Raw genomic sequence first — 18,821 nt, forward strand, 5'->3', positions numbered from 1 at the left:
ATTGCTTTTGCCATTTTTTATTTACATCAGCCTTTGATTTCTTCCTCTAGTCTATTCCAGGGCTTCTGCATAGTTGATAATTTAGACAAAATGTTTTTCTTGTAGCGACATTAGCTGACAGTTCCCATCATAGACCATTTTGTGCATCCTCCTGGGGAGACATAGCCTGGCTCCCCTCTATCTGCAGTTCTCAGGATTGTGGATGAGAGATCCAGCTTTCTCATTCTGGATCCCTATTTACTGCTCATGGAAGAAGGGGTGCCCTGCCCAGCCCCAGCTGCTAAGCTCACACCTCCTGTCAGAAAGTCCCAGGACATGCAGGACGAGAGGAGCAGGCTGGTGAATGAGTATGCGTGCCGAGTGCTGGAACTTCTGGGGATGGGGCACCGGCTGTTTGTGCCACGGCTTCTGGCGGTGAGATTGTTTTTCATTGAACTTAATTTGTAGTTCTCTATGAGAATGTCACTCTGGAGGCTTGTGGGTTCCTGTTTTCTTCCCTTTCAACCCTTTCTACTGAGAAGGAGGGCTGAGTGGCCACTGCTGTGTAGCTTCCTTGAAGCCTGGACCATGCCACTCCTTAATTGGCTATAAGAAATTATGGCTTTTTTTCTCAGAGCCCAGGGTCACATCAGTGGCATTATCTTTGTGGCAAGGGGGAAAAAGGGATATTTTCAGGCTGTCTAGGCTCAGAAATGAACCAGAAAATCCCAAAACTTGATGTTGGTATTCTGTTATTTATTTCTCCAAAGGGTTAAAATTTTACAACAGAAATAGCCATCTATCTAGACTATGTGAGGCTGGCTTCCCAACCTCCTCACATGATTGCCAATTAGATTTGGGCAATGGGGATTTATTACCTAAAATCCTTGGGTAAAAAATTGCAGGTTTCTCTCCTGGGGGGGGGATTGAACTATGTGTCTATAAAATTGCACACAGCTAATGGGTTTGTTCTATGACTGTGAGAAGTCTGGCTTGTTTGTTATTTGATTTTCTAAATAGGAGAAAAATCAACCTTCCTCATTTCCTACCAAGGGTTAAAATTAAATACCCACAATTGCTGTGGCAGGGTTTCTCTTCAGTGGTTCCAGAGCTGTACCTAGCAACTGTTGGGTGATATAATTGGTCTACAGTAGTCCTATACCATTATTTGGTAATTGGAAGGAAAAAAAAACAGCTTTATGTTATAGAATGGAATGTTAATGCTACTCAGGATTTATATGATTGTTTCAGATGTCTTTTCAGTACAGTGTTTATTTGACTAGATTTAGTTTTCTTTCTCCATTTCTTCTGTCTGATCATAACAGACATTCTGTAGCAATGTGTATAAGAAATTTCCCACCATGAAAAAGTCGGTTGGTCATTGCAAGATAAAGTTAGATATGGTGAGCAGTATAAAATTATAGGGAGGTTATTTGAGAAATACAATAATTTCTTTTCCATGTATAGAAGAATTTTTACAAATCTGAGTATATATGTTTTAATGCCTAGGTGAAACCATTGCTTTTCTGATTCACAGTTTAATTTACAAGGGAGAAAACAAAAGATCCCCATGTATTAGAAATGAGTTTTATTTTTAAGTCCAGAAATTTTGGCACTAGAAATTGCTTGTATATATTTAAACAAATTTCTTGCATCTCTGAGTCTTGGTGTAACAAATTTCCAAGTCTTAAACGCTACTTAACTGTGACTCAATGGTTTCTGCTGACGACTTCATAGTTCTTGCATAGCCTATTTTACTTTCAAGTTTTCAGTATTTTGAAGAAAACCATGAATTGATAGCTTAAAAAATGTCTCATAGTCTTATCTATTCTAGAGATAAATGTAAACTTCTAGTTAAAAACATTTAATTAGCAATAAAATCCACAAGGAGTTGGACTTCCAAACTTAAAATCTTAGAGAGGTTACATATGTCCCTATGTTGCAGATGGACAAATCTGGATGTCACATAATATTTCTAAAGTAAGTTCTTCCCTCAGGGTTTGTTGGACTCTGTCTTATCGAGCCTAGGTGATAGGGCTAACTGTATGCTACATGAATAACATATGCTGAGCTGTGTTTGTGACCATTTGGAAGTCTCTGTTATTGTTGTACCAGTTGCCCTTGAAAGATTATTGATAAACCCTTGGTGGTATATAGCTTATATTTGGGGAGTCCTTTAATTAACATGGTGGCTGTGAATTGGGATCAGCTATCCAAGGAGTTACCACTTAAAAAGTTTAGCTTGTGTACTGGGAGGGTGGGGGATGGGCTTAGTTGTTCAGCTTAGTGTAATTGAACTGACTAATGATTCAGGATTGATGGTGGTCCTTGGAGGCATCCTGACATGTGCAGTATCAGTATCTGTCCATTTCCAGCCAGTAGGTCAAGACCCAAGTTTAAGGCATGACTCTGCCTTTTAGTCATGTTTTAAACATGACTGCATATAAACATGTACAGATCACTTATTTTATTTTTACATGCCATTAAATTTTTTAATTATAAATTATTTTTTTTTAAAAAAAAAAAAAGTCAAAGCCAGGTATATCTGTGGTTTCCTGTGACCCTGGCACTTAGGAGGCTGAAGCCAAGAATCAGCTTGTGCTACATAGTGAGTTCCGGGCCAGCCTGTGCTGCCGAGTGCCTCATGCAAAAACAAAGACAAGCAAGTAAAGGATGATTTATCCAATCAGAGCAGTAGATTTGTGCTTTGAGCTTTATTTATGGTTCCTAATAGACACAGAGAGAACTAAATGATGAAGTTTGTGTGATGGTGAGAGACCAGGGAAGATAGGATACACATTTAGAATCTATGTGATTTACCTCTCAAAGGTACAGACAGTAAAGAACAAATTCCCTCAATATATTAAGTATTTATTATATAAGTACTTCATTTTAGATATTACCACAATGCATCAACGCCTCATGATGACTTAACAAACATGTTCATTGGAATTAAAATACTCAAATAGATGTAAACATCTTATATATCAGCTAAAGGTTATCTTTATCCTTGTCTAAAGGTTCTTAGGCCTACAACAGTTGAGGAATCCTGTAGGACATCATAATGAGAGAAGAAAAGGCCATTTAGAGTAAAAACAATGCAGAGGAGAAAAGAACCATCCTGCTCTCCCACCCCAAATACTCACCCAGAGTTTGTTGCGTAGTAGAGAGCTTGAGGAAAATTTTTTCACCCAAGAGTCCAGGGGTTTAGAATAGAAACATCTGGAAATAAAACTCAGATGTTAGGACTGTTTTTACCTACTTTTCTTCTTTATAAAAAGAAAGAAAGAAATGTGTTATTCTTACACTGCATTTTTCAGTGGGAAAACACATTCAGTGTGCTGTCAGCAGAAGTGCATAACACATGGCCAGAGGTTATGTGCTGCTAGTAAACTTTGTGGTTGAAGAAAAACTTTTACTTTTTTTACCTTCAGAATTCTTCTTTTCTCTCTAGGGTTTTTTATTTGTTTGTTTATTTTTGCAGTCATATGACATGAGAAGTTATTATGTCATTAGATATTATAATTAGTGTCACCTATATTTTCAATACTGAGCCTCTGGGTATCTTCACAGTAAGTTCCAAAGACTTCCAGTGAAGATTGAGATGTGTGTATGTGTGTGTGTGCATGTGCAAATATTACATTCAGACAAATATTCTAGCTGCCCATTTAGTAACCATCGAAATATTTCATTTTAATGAAAAACTTTATGATAAAAAAATTTCCTAATATGTTCTTGGCTTATGGAATTTTCTGAAATAAAATGAAGGTTAAAAAAAAACCTACTGGAGACTGAATTATTTCCTCTTTTTACCTCTAGTGCAAAAATCTGTAAAGATCGCTCACTGAAGGGAGATTACTGCTTTTTAAAAAGTTAAAAACCCAAATACAGAAGATGTCATGTGTATACTTTTTATTTCCTCAAAAATCCCAAAACATCTTCATATTAAAATAAGCACAAAATGTACTGTGTAAATTTTGTCTCTTAACCCTAGGTCTGCTGTAACTAGAGCTTACAGGAATCTGTAGACCACACTTACATTGATGTCTGTTGTTTGACTATTTTATTCCTGTTACTGAAGCAACTCAAAGAATATTATAGTAAAACCACCTCTTGCAGATATTTCTTACTACCTACTTGAAAAAAAAACAGAAGTAGAATTTATATAAATGTCTTTAGTCATACCACAGGCTTCATAAATAATTCTGTCCAAATGAAGGGTAAGTGACGGTGCCTCTGCAGATGTAAGGGGTAAACACAGTTCATATTATGAAAAGATTGTCATAAAGCAAGGGACCTGTATTGGCAAATAACTGAGTTACTTAGATGTTATTGTGTAGATGTTACCTCTGGCCACTGTTACTTAACAGTGTTGGAGAAATATTGCCTTTTGATAGTTTACTGTTCCCTTGCAATTATTCAAAGGTACTATAGAAGTACTCTTAAGTATTTGTTAGTAAGATGTGAAAAAATGGTTCATCTTTTATTGGCTATGCTAATAAACAAAAAGTTAATAAATTTCCAGTTGAGGAGTAATAGCCTTTCCAGTGTCAATCAGGTCTAGCTTGATGGGATTCTGCGGTCAAAGCCAAGACATCCTTTTGGGGGTACTTGGTTTGGTTAAAGCTTAAGACTTATCATTATGAAATCATGTGCTAAGCCTCTCTCTTCGTTGTTGGGGGATTAATATTCATATAACTCTAAGCTTAATTATAACCATTGTTATCATTGTCATAGCTAGGTAATTATTAATTTGTATGGATTAGACCTAGTGATCCTGGTTGAGGCTATGTGTTCTTTTCACAGGAAACACTTCTCATTGTGCCTTAGTCTTACAATCATATTAGTACTTGCTGTCTCCGAAACATGCATTAAATAAAATAAATTCAGTGCTAGTCTATATATATATAAAGTCTTTCATATATGTAATATATATGTAAGGGGTGTGAGGAGGATAAGGAAAAGGACAAGCAAAGTACTATAAGGCTGGGGAAGTTTGTTTCTGAGTTGTGAGATGCTATGTTAAACTTTAAAGTCCTGTTTTCCTTAGGCTAAGTAGTTATATCTGTGGGTAAAGAGCTTGCCTACAAGAAGAAAAACGCCAGTTCTGATCCTCAGCACCTACATTTAAAAAAAAAACAAAAATAAAAAAACAAAACAAAAAAAAAAAAAAAAAAAAAAAAAAACAGATGCGATGGTGTGTACCTCTAACCCCAACACTAGAGAGTAGAGTTGGGGAGACCCCATGAGTTCACTGGCCAACCAGGCTAGCTGAAACAACAAACCTCTGGATCAGTGCAAGAGGAAATGGAAAGACAACTGACCTGTTGTCACTTTTGGGCTCTACAAGCATCCACACAGGGCAAGTTTACCACCACTGCCCCATTTTGCTTTTATGTGAGAAACCATGACTGTATAATACAAATCTAAAACCAAAAATACACAGCAAAACTTCCAGGTAGATACACACACAGAGATAAATTATATTTTTTTAAACATTAAAAATAAACAAACTAAAGATACAAACCTCAGGGTTAGAACATATGGTTAGTGTGGGTGAGATTCCAGGTCTGTTCCCAGCACCAAATACCTACTTTGTGTCAAATTCCTAGTGAGGCATCCAAATCTTTGCAAAATAGGAGAGGTCTATGCCTCAGCTGCAGAGGGAAAACCTCTTAGAAACGGTTGTCACAAAATGGAGAGTTTTTCCTATAAGCTTGTAATACACTTACGGCATTGCAAAGGTGTTTGTGATACTTAATGATTATAGAAGTCTTTTAAAGATAGGAAATGAGAGGAAACCCCTTTGGGATCAAGTCAGATTGCAAGTTATCTTTAGAAAATCAATGTGATGGTCTTGTGTGATAGTTTGAATAGGCTTGGCCCAGGGAGTGGCACTACTAGGCCTTGTGTCCTTGTTGGAATAGGTGTGTCACTATGGGTGTGGGCTTATGATCCTCATCCTAGCTGCCTGGAAGTCAGTCTTCCATTAGCAGCCTTCAGATGAAGATGTAGAACTCTCAGCTCCTCCTCCACTATGCCTGCTTGGATGCTACCATGCTCCCACCTTGATGATAATGGGCTGAACCTCTGAACCTGTAAGCCATCCCAATTAAATATTGTCCTTTTAAGACTTGCCTTCATCATTCATGGTGTTTGTTCACAGCAGTAAAACCCTAACTAAGACAACAAAGAAACAAGTTTTTTGTTTTTTTTTTTTTTTTTTTTTTTGTAATTTTGTTACTTTATGTCTATGGACATTCTCATATCTGTGTGCCATATGCATATGAGAACATACACATGCATGGGTGGGCATTAGAGAACAATTTTGTTCTCTCATTCCACCTTTATATAGGTGCTAAAGCTTAGACTCATGATGTCACAGTGTCTTAGTTAGAATCCCTATTGCTGTAATGAAACACTATGGCCAATAAGCATGTTGGGGAGAAAAAGGTTTATTCAGCTTCCACTTCTATATCACCATTCATCATCAAAGGAAGTCAGGACAGAAACTCAAAACAGGGCAGGAACCTGGGGCAGAAGTTAATGCAGAGGCCCTGGAGAGGTAGAGATGCTGCTTACTGGCTTTCTCATCATAGCCTCCTCAGCCTACATTTTTATAGTACCTGGCACCACCCACAATGGACTGGGGCCTCTCCCACCAATCACTAATTGAGAAAATGCCCTATAGACAGATTTTATGGAGGCTTTTTCTTAGTTGAGGCTTTCTTACAAAATGACTCTAGCTTTTAGCAAGTTGACACAACACTAGCCAGTACATACAGCAAGTGAGTTAGCTACAGGGTCCTCTTGCCTGCCTGCCAACAGTATTTTGAAGTGGAGAGCCACCAGGTGATTTGACTTCTACCATGCAGAGATTCAACCAGAGGTGGGCTTCAGTGCAGTCCACATGCATAGTAGTGCCTGCAAAGCCCTGCCCTTGAAACTGCAGCCTCCATGAGAACTACCTCAACCTTTCTTGCCATTCCAGCCTGACTAAATGTCCAGTGTGTGAGGAGGACCTTTATGTGAGCTCAGTAACCACACTTGAAATTAGGTCCTGAGCAGATTTAGAGAATCAGGCAGCCAAGCCACCAGGTCAGAGCCCATTTTATTTCTCCAGCTTTCATGACTCAATTATGGGCTTCTTTTAACAACAGGATCTTACTTTCAAGTTCTGAAGGATAACCTGTAATGTTTGTGGGTCTGTGCGACCATACTGGACAACAACTCAAAAAGAGGTAACTCATTCCCTAGTACTGAGGTTTTTGTCCAGTAGTATGTGACAGTACTACTACCCTGATTGGAGTATTGTCCCTTCATTTTAGGATAACTCCATTTAAACTCCTTTTATATGTGTATAGATATTCATTTTAGGATGCTTCTACAGAAGCAAGTTTGTGTACGGCTTTTTCAAAGAGCTTTCCGTGTTAGCTATTCCTCCTCTACCCTGCCCTCCCAACCCTTCCGATTTGATCCTTCCCATTCCATTATCCTTCCTGTTCCATTATTTCTTTTACCTCTTTATATTACTGTATTCTATCTCCCTTCTCTTGAAATATCTACTCCTCCCCCCACGGGTCTTTACTAGCTTTCTAAGCTCTATCGGTGTTCCAGTTAAATCATACATTATCTAAAAGTTCAAAGTTAACATTCACATATGAGAGAAAACATGTCAATTAAGTGACAACCTTCAAATATTTCATAACATGAGCTTGTATGTTTTAATATAACATACTGGAACTCACTAAATAACCCAGGCTCGCCTCAAACTCAGAGTGATCTAACTACCTCAGCTTTCTTAGTATTGAAATTTCAGGCATGTGCCATTTTTCCCAATGAAAATATTTAATTTCTTTTTTTACTTATTTGTGTATACCTTTTTACCCAAATCATAGTGTGTATCAGAAATTTTGCTTCCATTGTTTTTAATTTTTTTCTAGAATATTACAGAAAAACTGCAGAATTGAAAGGAAAGATCACCTATATCCTCTTATCTGAACAAACATTTTGTTGTGTTTCCTTTTGGTCTTTTTTCCTATGTGCAGATATTCTGATTGATTTCTATATGGCGACTTTTTTAAAAGGTGAATTTAGCAAACTTTTTTTTAGTAAGAAGTCAGTAGTTTGGTTTGCTTTATTTATTTTTATATAGCTTTCTGTAGTTGTTTGATCTAGTCTTTGTTTTCTTCACTTTAGCTGCTGTTGCCATTAGTGAAAAGCCATCTTCCCATTATATTTATTATGTGACACTCATGGGCTTTGATCATTGTAAATAAAATCGATGTGAAGTCATACAAGGTTAATCCAGGAGTTGTTTTTTTTTTGTTTGTTTTGTTTTATTTTTTTAAAGAGATTTATTTTATGTGAGTACTCTGTTGCTTTCTTCAGACATACCAGAAAAGGCCATCAGATCCCATTACAGATAGTTGTGAGCCACCATGTGGTTGCTGGGAATTGAACTCAGAACCTCTGGAAGAAGAGCAGTCATTGCTCTTAACCAATGAGCCATCTCTGCAGCCCAAGATACAACTTGTCAGGAATGGGGTTAGCCTCCAGGGGAGAGACCACAACTTGAATACAGTGCCTTAGACGGCTTGGCCATCCTGACTACTTCTCTTTTCTTTGCTTTTTTCTTTTCTTTCCCTTTCTTTCTTTCTTTCTTTCTTTCTTTCTTTCTTTTCTTCCTTCCTTCCTTCCTTCCTTCCTTCCTTCCTTCCTTCCTTCTTTCTTTCTTTCTTTCTTTCTTTCTTTCTTTCTTTCTTCTCTCTCTCTCTCTCTCTCTCTCTCTCTCTCTCTCTCTCTCTCTCTCTTTCTTTCTCTGTTTCTCTCTTTAACTTCTAGCTTGCTGGGATCCAGTATTATGATCTCCATATAATATAAATTAAATGTTAACTTGTTAATAATTGTCTCTTACATTGCTTTAGGATTTGTAATTTCTGCATGTCCCATGCCAATATGTTCTGAAGAGTAGAAATACTAAAAGTATCTAATGGTACACTCATGAAAATTGACATTTTTTTTTAAAATAATACATTTGCTAGTGTAATGTGAACAGGCTGAAGTGTGGTGATGTGTCTTGGTGATTGTTTTACAGACCTCAAAGGAAGACCTCCTGCAGGCTGATTTTGAAGGTGCTTTGAAGTTTTTCAGAGTTCAGCTTCCAAAGAGATACCGGGCAGAGGAGAATGCGAGAAGATTGATGGAGCAGGCCTGCAATATTAAAGTAAGATCCATGAACTAACAAGCGTGCATGTAGAACAATGTGACATAGCAAAGCACATGCACCTCCTCGTGTCTGTGTTGCTCGTTTCTAGTGTGTTTCTGGGATGTTGTGTGCACTGTTCTCTCCTAGACTTCTTGTCATTCTAGGATGTTGTCATTTGTTCTACCTTTAGTAGGACTCACAGTGAAAGGCCCAGGGCCCAGATTGTGATAAGAGGGCGGCAAACAGTTATCTTTTAGGTGGGGCTCTGGAATGGGCTGCTATAATAGTGGTTTCCATGACAGCAGACTTGGTATTTAGCTTTTGCCATCTGTTTTAAGATTATTTAGGACAGAGCAGGAAAAATATGCCAAGCAGTTCTTTCCTTTTCTTAAGGTAATTAGCAGTTTGAGTCTTTCTGTCCAGAGCCATCTTATGTCTATCAGATCAGATATATTGGTCTATATCATGTATCTAATTAAACAAATCTTATAAATTAACTTAAAAATGAAAGCTGTGTCCAGACAAATGAAAACTAAGGTGAGTGAGCATATTTTCTCTAAAAGATTTAGAACCAGTTTCGTAATGTCAGTACATATATCTCCAGAATATATTTACTTATCCATGATGTAAATACAAATTTGTTTATTAAGCCAAAGGACAAATCTTATGGACTTTATATTATCATAGAAGAAAACAGACAATAAATAATTAACTTAATAAATTATTTATTTATGTTTGACTATGATAAGTAGACATAGAAAAAGAAGAAAGGAAATAGATGAGTTGTAATGTTTTTACTAGTGTGTGTAGACCTCCAGAGGACGTGAATGAGACAGAGGGTAACTCATTAATATATTCTGGGAGAGTAATGCCCCAGGCAGGGAAGAGCCAGTTCAGATGTCCTGACATCATCAGCTCAGGCCCTGTGAGCAAAGGATGACATGCTGGCTAGTGGAGCTAGAAAAGAGTGTGGGATCAGAATAGAGGTTACAGGGCCCACAGAGGAGCCAAGAGCTGTCAGTTGTTATAGTGTGGTTCACTTTGATGTGGCAGGGAAGAGAAGTATGTTCTCGGTTCTGAGAAGATGCAAAATCAGCTAGATGGTTGGTAAGAATGGGTAAAAAAGTAGAGAAAGCACACAGAACCGGAAGTTATCCATGGGTGAGCTGAACCAGGAGAACAGCAGTGGAGAAGAAACAGACTGACAGTGGGAACCTGGGTGGACCTTGAATTTCACTGTATGGAAATATAGCTATGAGAGGATAAGGCAGGCACACAGACAAGTGTTTCCATTACTTTAATGAGCTCATTACTTAAGATATAATTATATGGGCCTAATAAATAACTGATTTGGAGTTCTTCCAGGTACCATTCTACTCCAACATTAAAATACAGCAACAATAAATTAAAAAGCAAAAGGCAGGGTCTCACTGTGTAGCCTTAGCTGTCTGCTCTATAACCCTGGCTGGCCTTCAGTTCCTCTCCTGAGTGCTGGAACTACAGGTATGCAACACCATGCCCAGCTTGTGGGCTTGAAGCACTGTTGTCAACGCCAATCTTTATTTCTAATTCTAACCTATTTTAAAATAAAATACAAATTCCCCAAAGCATAAATCAATGCTGAAAGTAAATAATGGAATAGGAAAAAAATTATGTTTGTGTTTTCCAAATAAACCCCATATTTAAAAAGATCATTTTCTAAGTACTGTCCCACCAAAGACCTCTCAAATCTTTATCCTGAATGCTAAATTGCCTTCAAGACTAATTATTTCAGCTGAGCATAGTAAAATATTCTTATCATCCCAGTGCTCAGGCAGTTGAGGCAGGAAGATTGATTCAATTTCAGTTTGAAGTCAGCCCAGGCTAGACACCTTTATCTCAAAACACAAACCTGGAAGACAGAAAGATAAACAAGATAGTCTGACAGACACATATGCATAGACTGTTTGGCTGAACCAAAGGTTTTAGCCAAAATTATGTTTACTCATAGACATTGAATGTGTATTCCAAACGCTGGGAACTGTTAAGTGAATTCTTTGGGAAGTATATTCAAAATAATTTTTTGCTACTGGTTGTTCCCGAGTTGTCAAGAGAATTACAAGAGGTTACACTTGGATTATGATTACTTTAGAAGTCTGAAAGTAAAACATTCATTTCTAAAGTACAAATGTACACCAGCCCTAGTGGCACATGCTTTTAATCCCAGCCCTTGGGAAGCAGATGTGGGTGGGTCCTTGTGAATACAAGGGCAACCTAATCTACATATCAAGTTCTAGACCAGCCAGGGCTACATAGTTGTTTCTGTTTCGGAAACTACCATGGTAAAAGTATCGTACAAAAGGCAACATTAACTGGAAGAAGGAAGATGAGGTGTTGGGTGATTATTTGCACAAGGCACTATTCAAGAGAACTCAGGAAATAAGGATTAAAATGGGCCCTGGGAGAATAAAAAGTAAGCAGGGTGGGCTGGGCTGAGTTTTAGGAATGAAGAAATCCATGGGTGAGGAGAATACACAGTTTCACGACTTAAATGTAGGTCCTAATCAGAGATTATGGAGGGAAGGGCTGCGGGTGGGCCTTAGGGTCAGGGGACTAGAAGACAGCAAGGTAAGCAGAGTGTGAGAACTCTGGTAAGGACTGGGGGGCTTTAGATTTCTGTTTTAGACATGTGGTCCTAGCTGCTGTGTGGAAAATGCACTTTCTGGAGTCTTATGCTGCTGGTGACAGCACTTTTCAAACCACCCTAGCACAATTAAGAGAGGAACAATAAGGCCGATTGTTATGGCTGGCAAGGGATGGACAGGAGATGCTACAGAGATAGAATCTCATGATTTAATGAGCATTAGGATGGGGAAGAGAGCCAGGGAAGGAACTCAGCATTCCTATGTTGGTAACTTGGTAGTCATCACACCAAGAAGGAAAATGAGAGTACATTGTATGAGTGGGTAATAAGTTTTAGATACGTGACATTGCTGGCATATAGCCCTGCACTTGTATCCAGATAAGTCATGTATCTAGTAGTCAGGTGGATATTGAAGTAAGAGCTGAGCTAAATGAATGTATTTGGAAGTCATAGTATTAAAACATAGGAGTATGTGAATTCTCATAAAGAATGATACCAAGTGTTCAAAGAGAAGAGCTGAGGATCATTGAATAAACATAAAAATGAATTGTACTTTCTAAGAGGACAAAGCTAAAGACATAGGAGAAACTCACAAGAGTAAGACATGTGAATGTTAAGAGAAAAAAATATCATTATGAATAAAATATTCCTGAGGCCTGGGTTCTATCCTCAGCAAAGGGGAGGAAGATGACACGGGTAAGCTAAGCAAGTATCAGTGGTGCCTAGAAGTCGTGTAAGGCACTGAGGACTGGAAATGTACTTTGTATATGTAATGCTCAGGAGACACATTCAAGGATGGCCTTAGAGGAAGCAGTGTCAGTGGAGTGAGGAATAAGAGCCAATCATTAAAAGGGTATATAGGAAGTCAGTGGATGAATGGAGAGGAGGTACTTTTCCTAAAAGACAGAAGAGGACAGTAAGTAGAAGAGCTAGCCAAAAAGTAAGTCAAATGATAAATACATGAACAGGACAGAAGATGGTTACAAAATGCATTGAGTCTTTAAATGCTGAAAAGAAAACCTTCATGAAACGTAACTTTTACATTGAGCATCTGCAATATGCCAGGTTCTATGCTACATCCAGAGAATATGAGGGTGAGATAAGGCAAGTGTGGTCTCTAAACTCACAGAGCTCATAGTGCTGTAAGGAAGATGTTAGTAAGATAAACCTCATTAGAATACAGTCATGGAGATGGGAGTATAACTGTAGATTGCCACTGTCTTAGTTACTTCCTTATATTTGATAAAATACCCAAACAAAAGCAACTTAAAGAAGAAAAGGTTTGCCTTGGCTTATAGTTTTAAGGAGACATACTCTGTCAGAACAAGGAAGCACAGCAGTGGGAAGGAAAGGAGTGGAGATAGGAACCAGAAGGATCAATGGTCACATCTTAGCTACACTCAAGAAGCAGAGCTAGAACAAGTGAAGCTATGCTATAAAGTGTCAAGGTCATGCCCGGTGACCTACTTCCTTCAGCAAGGCTTCATTTCCTAAAACCTTCTCAAGGTTCACAACCTCTCAAACATTTCACATTCAAACAGCATGTAGCATGTACAAAGCCCTGGTTCAAGCACATAAACCAGGTGTGGCGACATATTGCTATAAGGATATGGAGGCAGAGACAGAATGACCAGTCAGAGCTCACCTGCAGCTCCACAGTGATTTCTAGGCTATTCCGGGATAAATGAGTCCCTATCCCCAAAACAAACAAACAAAAAACAAACCATATTTACAAGTAAGACTATTGCACAGAAGACTAACAAGGACATATCAGAGCAAGAAAAAGAAACCTGATTTTCAACTCAATGATTTAGGGAACATGTTTTAGAATTGAGATGGTAAAGGTATTCTAAAGTAGGAGAATCTTGTGTACAGAGCCTGTCAGAAGGGATTGTAAAATAGCATTTAGAAACTGAGAGGAGCAATGTGACTGTTGTCTAGAGTTATAAGGACACAACAGACCAAAACACTCTCTCCCTGTTGATAAGAAGAAACCTGCAGAAAAAGAGAAAAGTTGAAGATTCAATAAGGAAAAAGAAATACACGAACAGTGAAGTACCTTCAAGGAAGTAGAGATTTATCTTAGAAGAACAGGTCTTTCTTCGATTACAATAGGGAAAATAAGCAAGGGATGGATGAGTAACGACCATTGTACACTTGAGTGAGGAGGAAATAGGAGCTGTTCTGTCAGAAGCTCTCTGTTATTTCTGTTAAGCAGAACCTTAACAGGATGAAGGGCCTGTAGTAGAGTAAGAAGTCTGAAGCACATGGAAAGGTTTTAGGCATTGCAGAAAACAGAACTGCTGAGCTTTATGAACAGAGCATGAGTCTGTAGAAGTAAAACAATTCTAAATGTTTGGTAGTTTCTCTAGATATCTTCAGCAGTATAAATGTATATTTGGAGAAAGGAGACAGTTATTTCAACCTGAGTTGGGGTTTGCCAGCATAAGGCAAAGGGCAGTAAAATATTAGTAAGATGCATCTTGGGTAATAAAACAGGAGGAAAAAGAAAAGGAAACGTCCTTGATTTGCAGCTTCTGCCAGATTTAAGGTGTGAATACTCCCAGTCTAGCCAATTTTAATCTACCAGTGACTTAATAGCCATATCAGTTTCCAAATACTGACATTCATTCTCCTGAGAGCTGCTGTCTCCAGCATATCCCAGGGTTATGGAGATAGGGCAGGAAGATCAACATAAGGATCCAGAAATCTCCTTAAGCAGAAAGTAAAGACAGAGTGGGACTAAGTGGCTGGAAAAGGGGAGTATAACGGAGATCTGGGAGACACCATGACTAGAAAGAGTGATTAAATGACTTATTTATAGTTACTCAAACAATAAAACTTTTCTTCAAAAGGCCTTAAAGGTAGTTTTCTGACACCATGAGCAAAATCATTTGGTTATCAGTTCAAGTTAGTGGGTTGCAATAACTATTGTAAAACCATGCCAGTAGCTATTGGCATTCATGGTCAGCCATGATGTGCTTCTCTGTGTCCTAACAACAGGGTCATCATTGCTTCGGGTTTGTGTGGATCATGTGTTCAAACCTTTAAAATATGTGAGGAAGAGTAAATAAAAATAGCAGAGGCAGGTGCTTATACTGGGAGTGAAGGAAGAGACCACTCTTGGCTAAGTGGAAAATTCTAGTCTGGCCTGTGGCTTATACAACTAGAATCTTCATCCTGTCCTGTTTTGGAAGAGTAGCTACCAATGGCAAGGTGTTACCATAGTAACTGATTGCTTCAGAAAATTCTAAACTGTGTTCTAGTTTAATTACCTTTGCACTCAGCTAGTCAATCTCCAATCTTCTAGAAGAGATAAATACAATTTGATCTTACCCTTCATAAACTTTTATTTTAATGAGAGTAGTGTATTCCCTTACCTCTTTTCCCCTTCTGAGGACTCTATCCATATAAATACATGATTTGTACTTATTTTATGCATGAGTACTCTATATGTATGTATACCTGCACACCAGAAGAGGTCATCTGATCCCAAGATAGATGGTTGTAAACCACCATGTGTTTGTTGGGAATTGAACTCAGGGCCTCTAGAAGAGCCATCTCTCCAGCCCCTTCATTAATATTTGTAACCATAGATTTTAATTCACTTGAGAATAACTTCACTCTAAACCAAAACTATAAAGAACATTAATACTTAAATCAGTTTGCTTCTAATTTCTATATGTTGTTTGCTATTTATTGCTAACCACTGTTGTTTTATGTGAATGAGAATGTACTCTCCCAAATAAAGATTTCCTTCGAATTATTAAAAGCCACACAGAAGCTTTTGTTAACTCTATGGAACCACATTCTCTGCCCTCCATGCAACAGTGAAGAGGTTCTTATTTTATTTATTTACTTTTAAAATTTTATAAAATTGTGCCTTGTGTTCCTCTCCTGTAAAGACCTCTCTGTAATATGGACAAACACACTTGGGACTTTTTTTAATGCTATGATCTCTTGCTGAATAAATGTTCATTATGTTTTAGAATGCACAGATGTGGTGATTAGTAACTGATAATGAGGCAGTTTATAACAAGCCTTTTATTTCCCTCCCCTCATTGAGACTTCCAGTAGCATTTCTAATCCCTAGTGCACCTCAGATCTGGGGCATTATTTTGTTTTCTCCTAAGAAGCAGGGAGCTGGGTGTTGTCTGAAATAATAGGTGGAGCATGGAAGACATGCTCTCCTACATGCATAGGCACCAGGCGCCTTGCACACGTAGGAAGCTTAGGCTTTGTGCTGCTCTTATGAGTTGCCAGGCATGTTGATTGATTCTGCATTTCACCTTTAATCTTGAACCTTTAATGCCAGTTCATTAAAAAGAAAGCCATGTCGACATTTAAATTTTAACTTGATGGGTGAACTGTGTATTGTTTCATGAAGTATTCTACATAGACATCTTTAAATGCTCCTTCCCCACAGAAAATAACATGAACTGATACAAAGAATGCTTTTCATATGTATGTCTCTTTTTTCTTTTTACAAAAATAGTAAATATGAAGAATACTGTTTTGTACTCTTAAGTGCAAATCCATGTTGGCACTGTGTTCTCCCTGTGTGTAATTAACAAGAAAAAGAGACACTGGACTTGCTTTCTTATCTAGTAGCTTCTCTGTGTCTAGAAACTTCATCCCCTTCCATCTTATTCATTCTTAGCGATCTTTGCTGGTCTCAGTAAGATTAATATTTGTGCTTTAAAAGGGAATTTTCAGATTTCTTCATATTCTATCCTGAAGTGTTAAGCTGGTTGCTATAATTTATGTTTATCAATGTTGGAGAGCAGACCTTGATCTCTTTGGTTGAGAACAGCAGATAACTTCCCCATAACTATTTATAAGATCCACCTTTCCTTGAGTTGTGTATTTATTTTTCTATTTTATATTAAGATCCTATTTTAATTGTGCTTAATAATTTGGTTTGGGAATCTGATTTGTACAGAAAAATAAATACAATATTCTTCTGTCTCTTGTAGCTTTCCCATTGCAAATAATTTGATTTTGTTCTTTTAGTTAGAAATAAAAATGAATTTTAGTTTCTTGTATATTTAGACTAAGTTAGTTTAAGAAGGCAGTTTTATTCCTGCGAGTTCAGTAAATATGTTCCTCAACTTAAGATGAGATATAATAATATAAACCCATTATAATGTTGTAAATATAATTAAATAAAAAATATATCTGGTATATGTAACCAAATAAAATACATATAGCTTAACAACATACTAAAATGAGGAATATTGCTTCTTTGCCATTTGGTTCTGTGACTAGCTGGTAAGTGCATCATGAGAATTTAACACATACCACTCACCTGCATAAAGGTCAAAATTTTAAATTCAAAATTGTAAGTATGGTTTCTACTGAATATGTATTGCTTTTATTCAATAGTACGATTAAAAAAATTCTTTGACTTTAATCAATATAAATTGGAGGCTATCTATAGTCCAGACACTTAACCACAGCAGTGTCAGATACCAGTACATCTACTTAGATACAAAGCATGATCACAGTGTATTTCCTATGCTGTTATTTATATTCTTACTTCTCCAAGCCTTCCATCTACTTACCATTTCACTGGCAGGTGCTTGGAATCTAATACCCTGATAGGTACTTATTTTGTTATTATATCTCTTTTCGCTTCCTCCTGTTCATATCTCTTCATAAGCATTTGGTCGTATACTTGAAATGATAGAAAGAATATATAATTGAGCACAGCATAAGAAGAAAATGAAAATTTGTAACATTCAAGTATCTCAGATAGTTGCTTGTCAAGTTTTACAAAATTCCACTCAAAGACAAACTACTAAGAGAAAAGGTTCTGTCTTTTGCTGTAATTAAAGGGTATGTGGAGAGTCTTCACTGGAAAGCTCCCTGGCTTGGGGACTTTCTGTTATTACCCTCTGTGGGAACAGAGAGCCAGTTCTTTTATCTAGAATGTTTGTGTGTCTATGCCAGGCCTTCCTGAGCTGGCTAGAGCATGGAGTCTGGCCTACTGAATGGATTAGACCCCCACTGATTCATTTAGGATGGCAGTATTGAAAGGTGATAGAAAATAAAGAGCTGGGGACTAAAGAGATGGTTCCGTGGTTTAAAACACTGTTGCTCTTGCAGAGACCCTGCAGGAGGCTCAGAGGTCCCTGTGCTCAGATAAGACTAGGTAAACCAGGAATGTTAATCATTCAGAGCTATCTCTTCAAGGAGATGTAGAACCTGTTTTCTGCCCAGAAGGCTGGGAGCAGGGATAGCTAGTAGCCTAGTGACATTTGTATTGTGTGGTCAGGACCACACCAGAGCTTCCCCCAGAGTTTAGGGAAAGACCTAGACCCAAATTGTGAGTGTATTTTTGTCTGTCAATCTACAGAACCTATTTTTATGGAAGATGTCATGTGAACTCTACAAAGAGTGTCTATGTAGTACTATTTTAAGCTTTGTTGTATACATGGATTGAATAAATTATTACCAGGAAATTTTTTCACCAAATTGTGCTATGCTTAAATATACCTAAAATAAATTACTTGGGGTTAGACTTTGAACCAGTACCAGCTACTGAGTCATGTTGAACCAAGTTACGTTCTTACCTCACACAGATCATTACTCTGCTTGCCTGGCTGATTGCAAAGACAACACACACACACACACACACACACACACACACACACACACACACAGTAACTTCAGTTTGGGATTTGATGCCTGCCCTCTTCTGACCTGCATAGAAACTAGGCATATGTTCTGCACAGACATATATTTAGCTAAAACACTTAAATACATTTTTTTAAAAATCTAAAAAATAAATAATTAAGAAGAAATTAGAAATTGTGACCCAATGGGGAAAGTATGTGACCAGGGGCAGGCTCTGGGGACAAAGATCTACCTCTTTTCTCTGGCTGCTGTGAGGTAGGAAGTTTTGTTCTATTATATTTCTGCTCCCATAATCTTCTGCTGCAGAACTAGCCAAGAATCAATAGAGTAAGGCTTGTGGATAGGCACCTTAAACTACAAACTAGACTACCT

At 37.7% G+C, this 18,821-nt stretch overlaps 1 protein-coding gene across 3 annotated transcripts in view; it reads left to right on the forward strand.

The window, feature by feature from the left end:
- The window catches only part of RABGAP1L (RAB GTPase activating protein 1 like), a gene marked incomplete at its 5' end in the record, with an annotated part of 560,236 nt that overhangs the window by 430,106 nt on the left and 111,309 nt on the right, over nt 1–18,821 (forward strand). For 2 of the 3 annotated variants that reach the window (XM_080920559.1, XM_080920560.1), the window contains one exon: nt 9,077–9,205. In XM_080920559.1, coding sequence (XP_080776685.1) covers nt 9,077–9,205 — 129 coding nt within the window. Of the gene's footprint in view, nt 1–246; nt 415–9,076; nt 9,206–18,821 lie in introns of those variants that run through there. The other variant, XM_080920561.1, reaches the window with a different exon arrangement.

The sequence above is a fragment of the Micromys minutus genome (assembly GCF_963924665.1).
Source record: "Micromys minutus genome assembly, chromosome: 1".
NCBI lineage: Eukaryota > Metazoa > Chordata > Mammalia > Rodentia > Muridae > Micromys > Micromys minutus.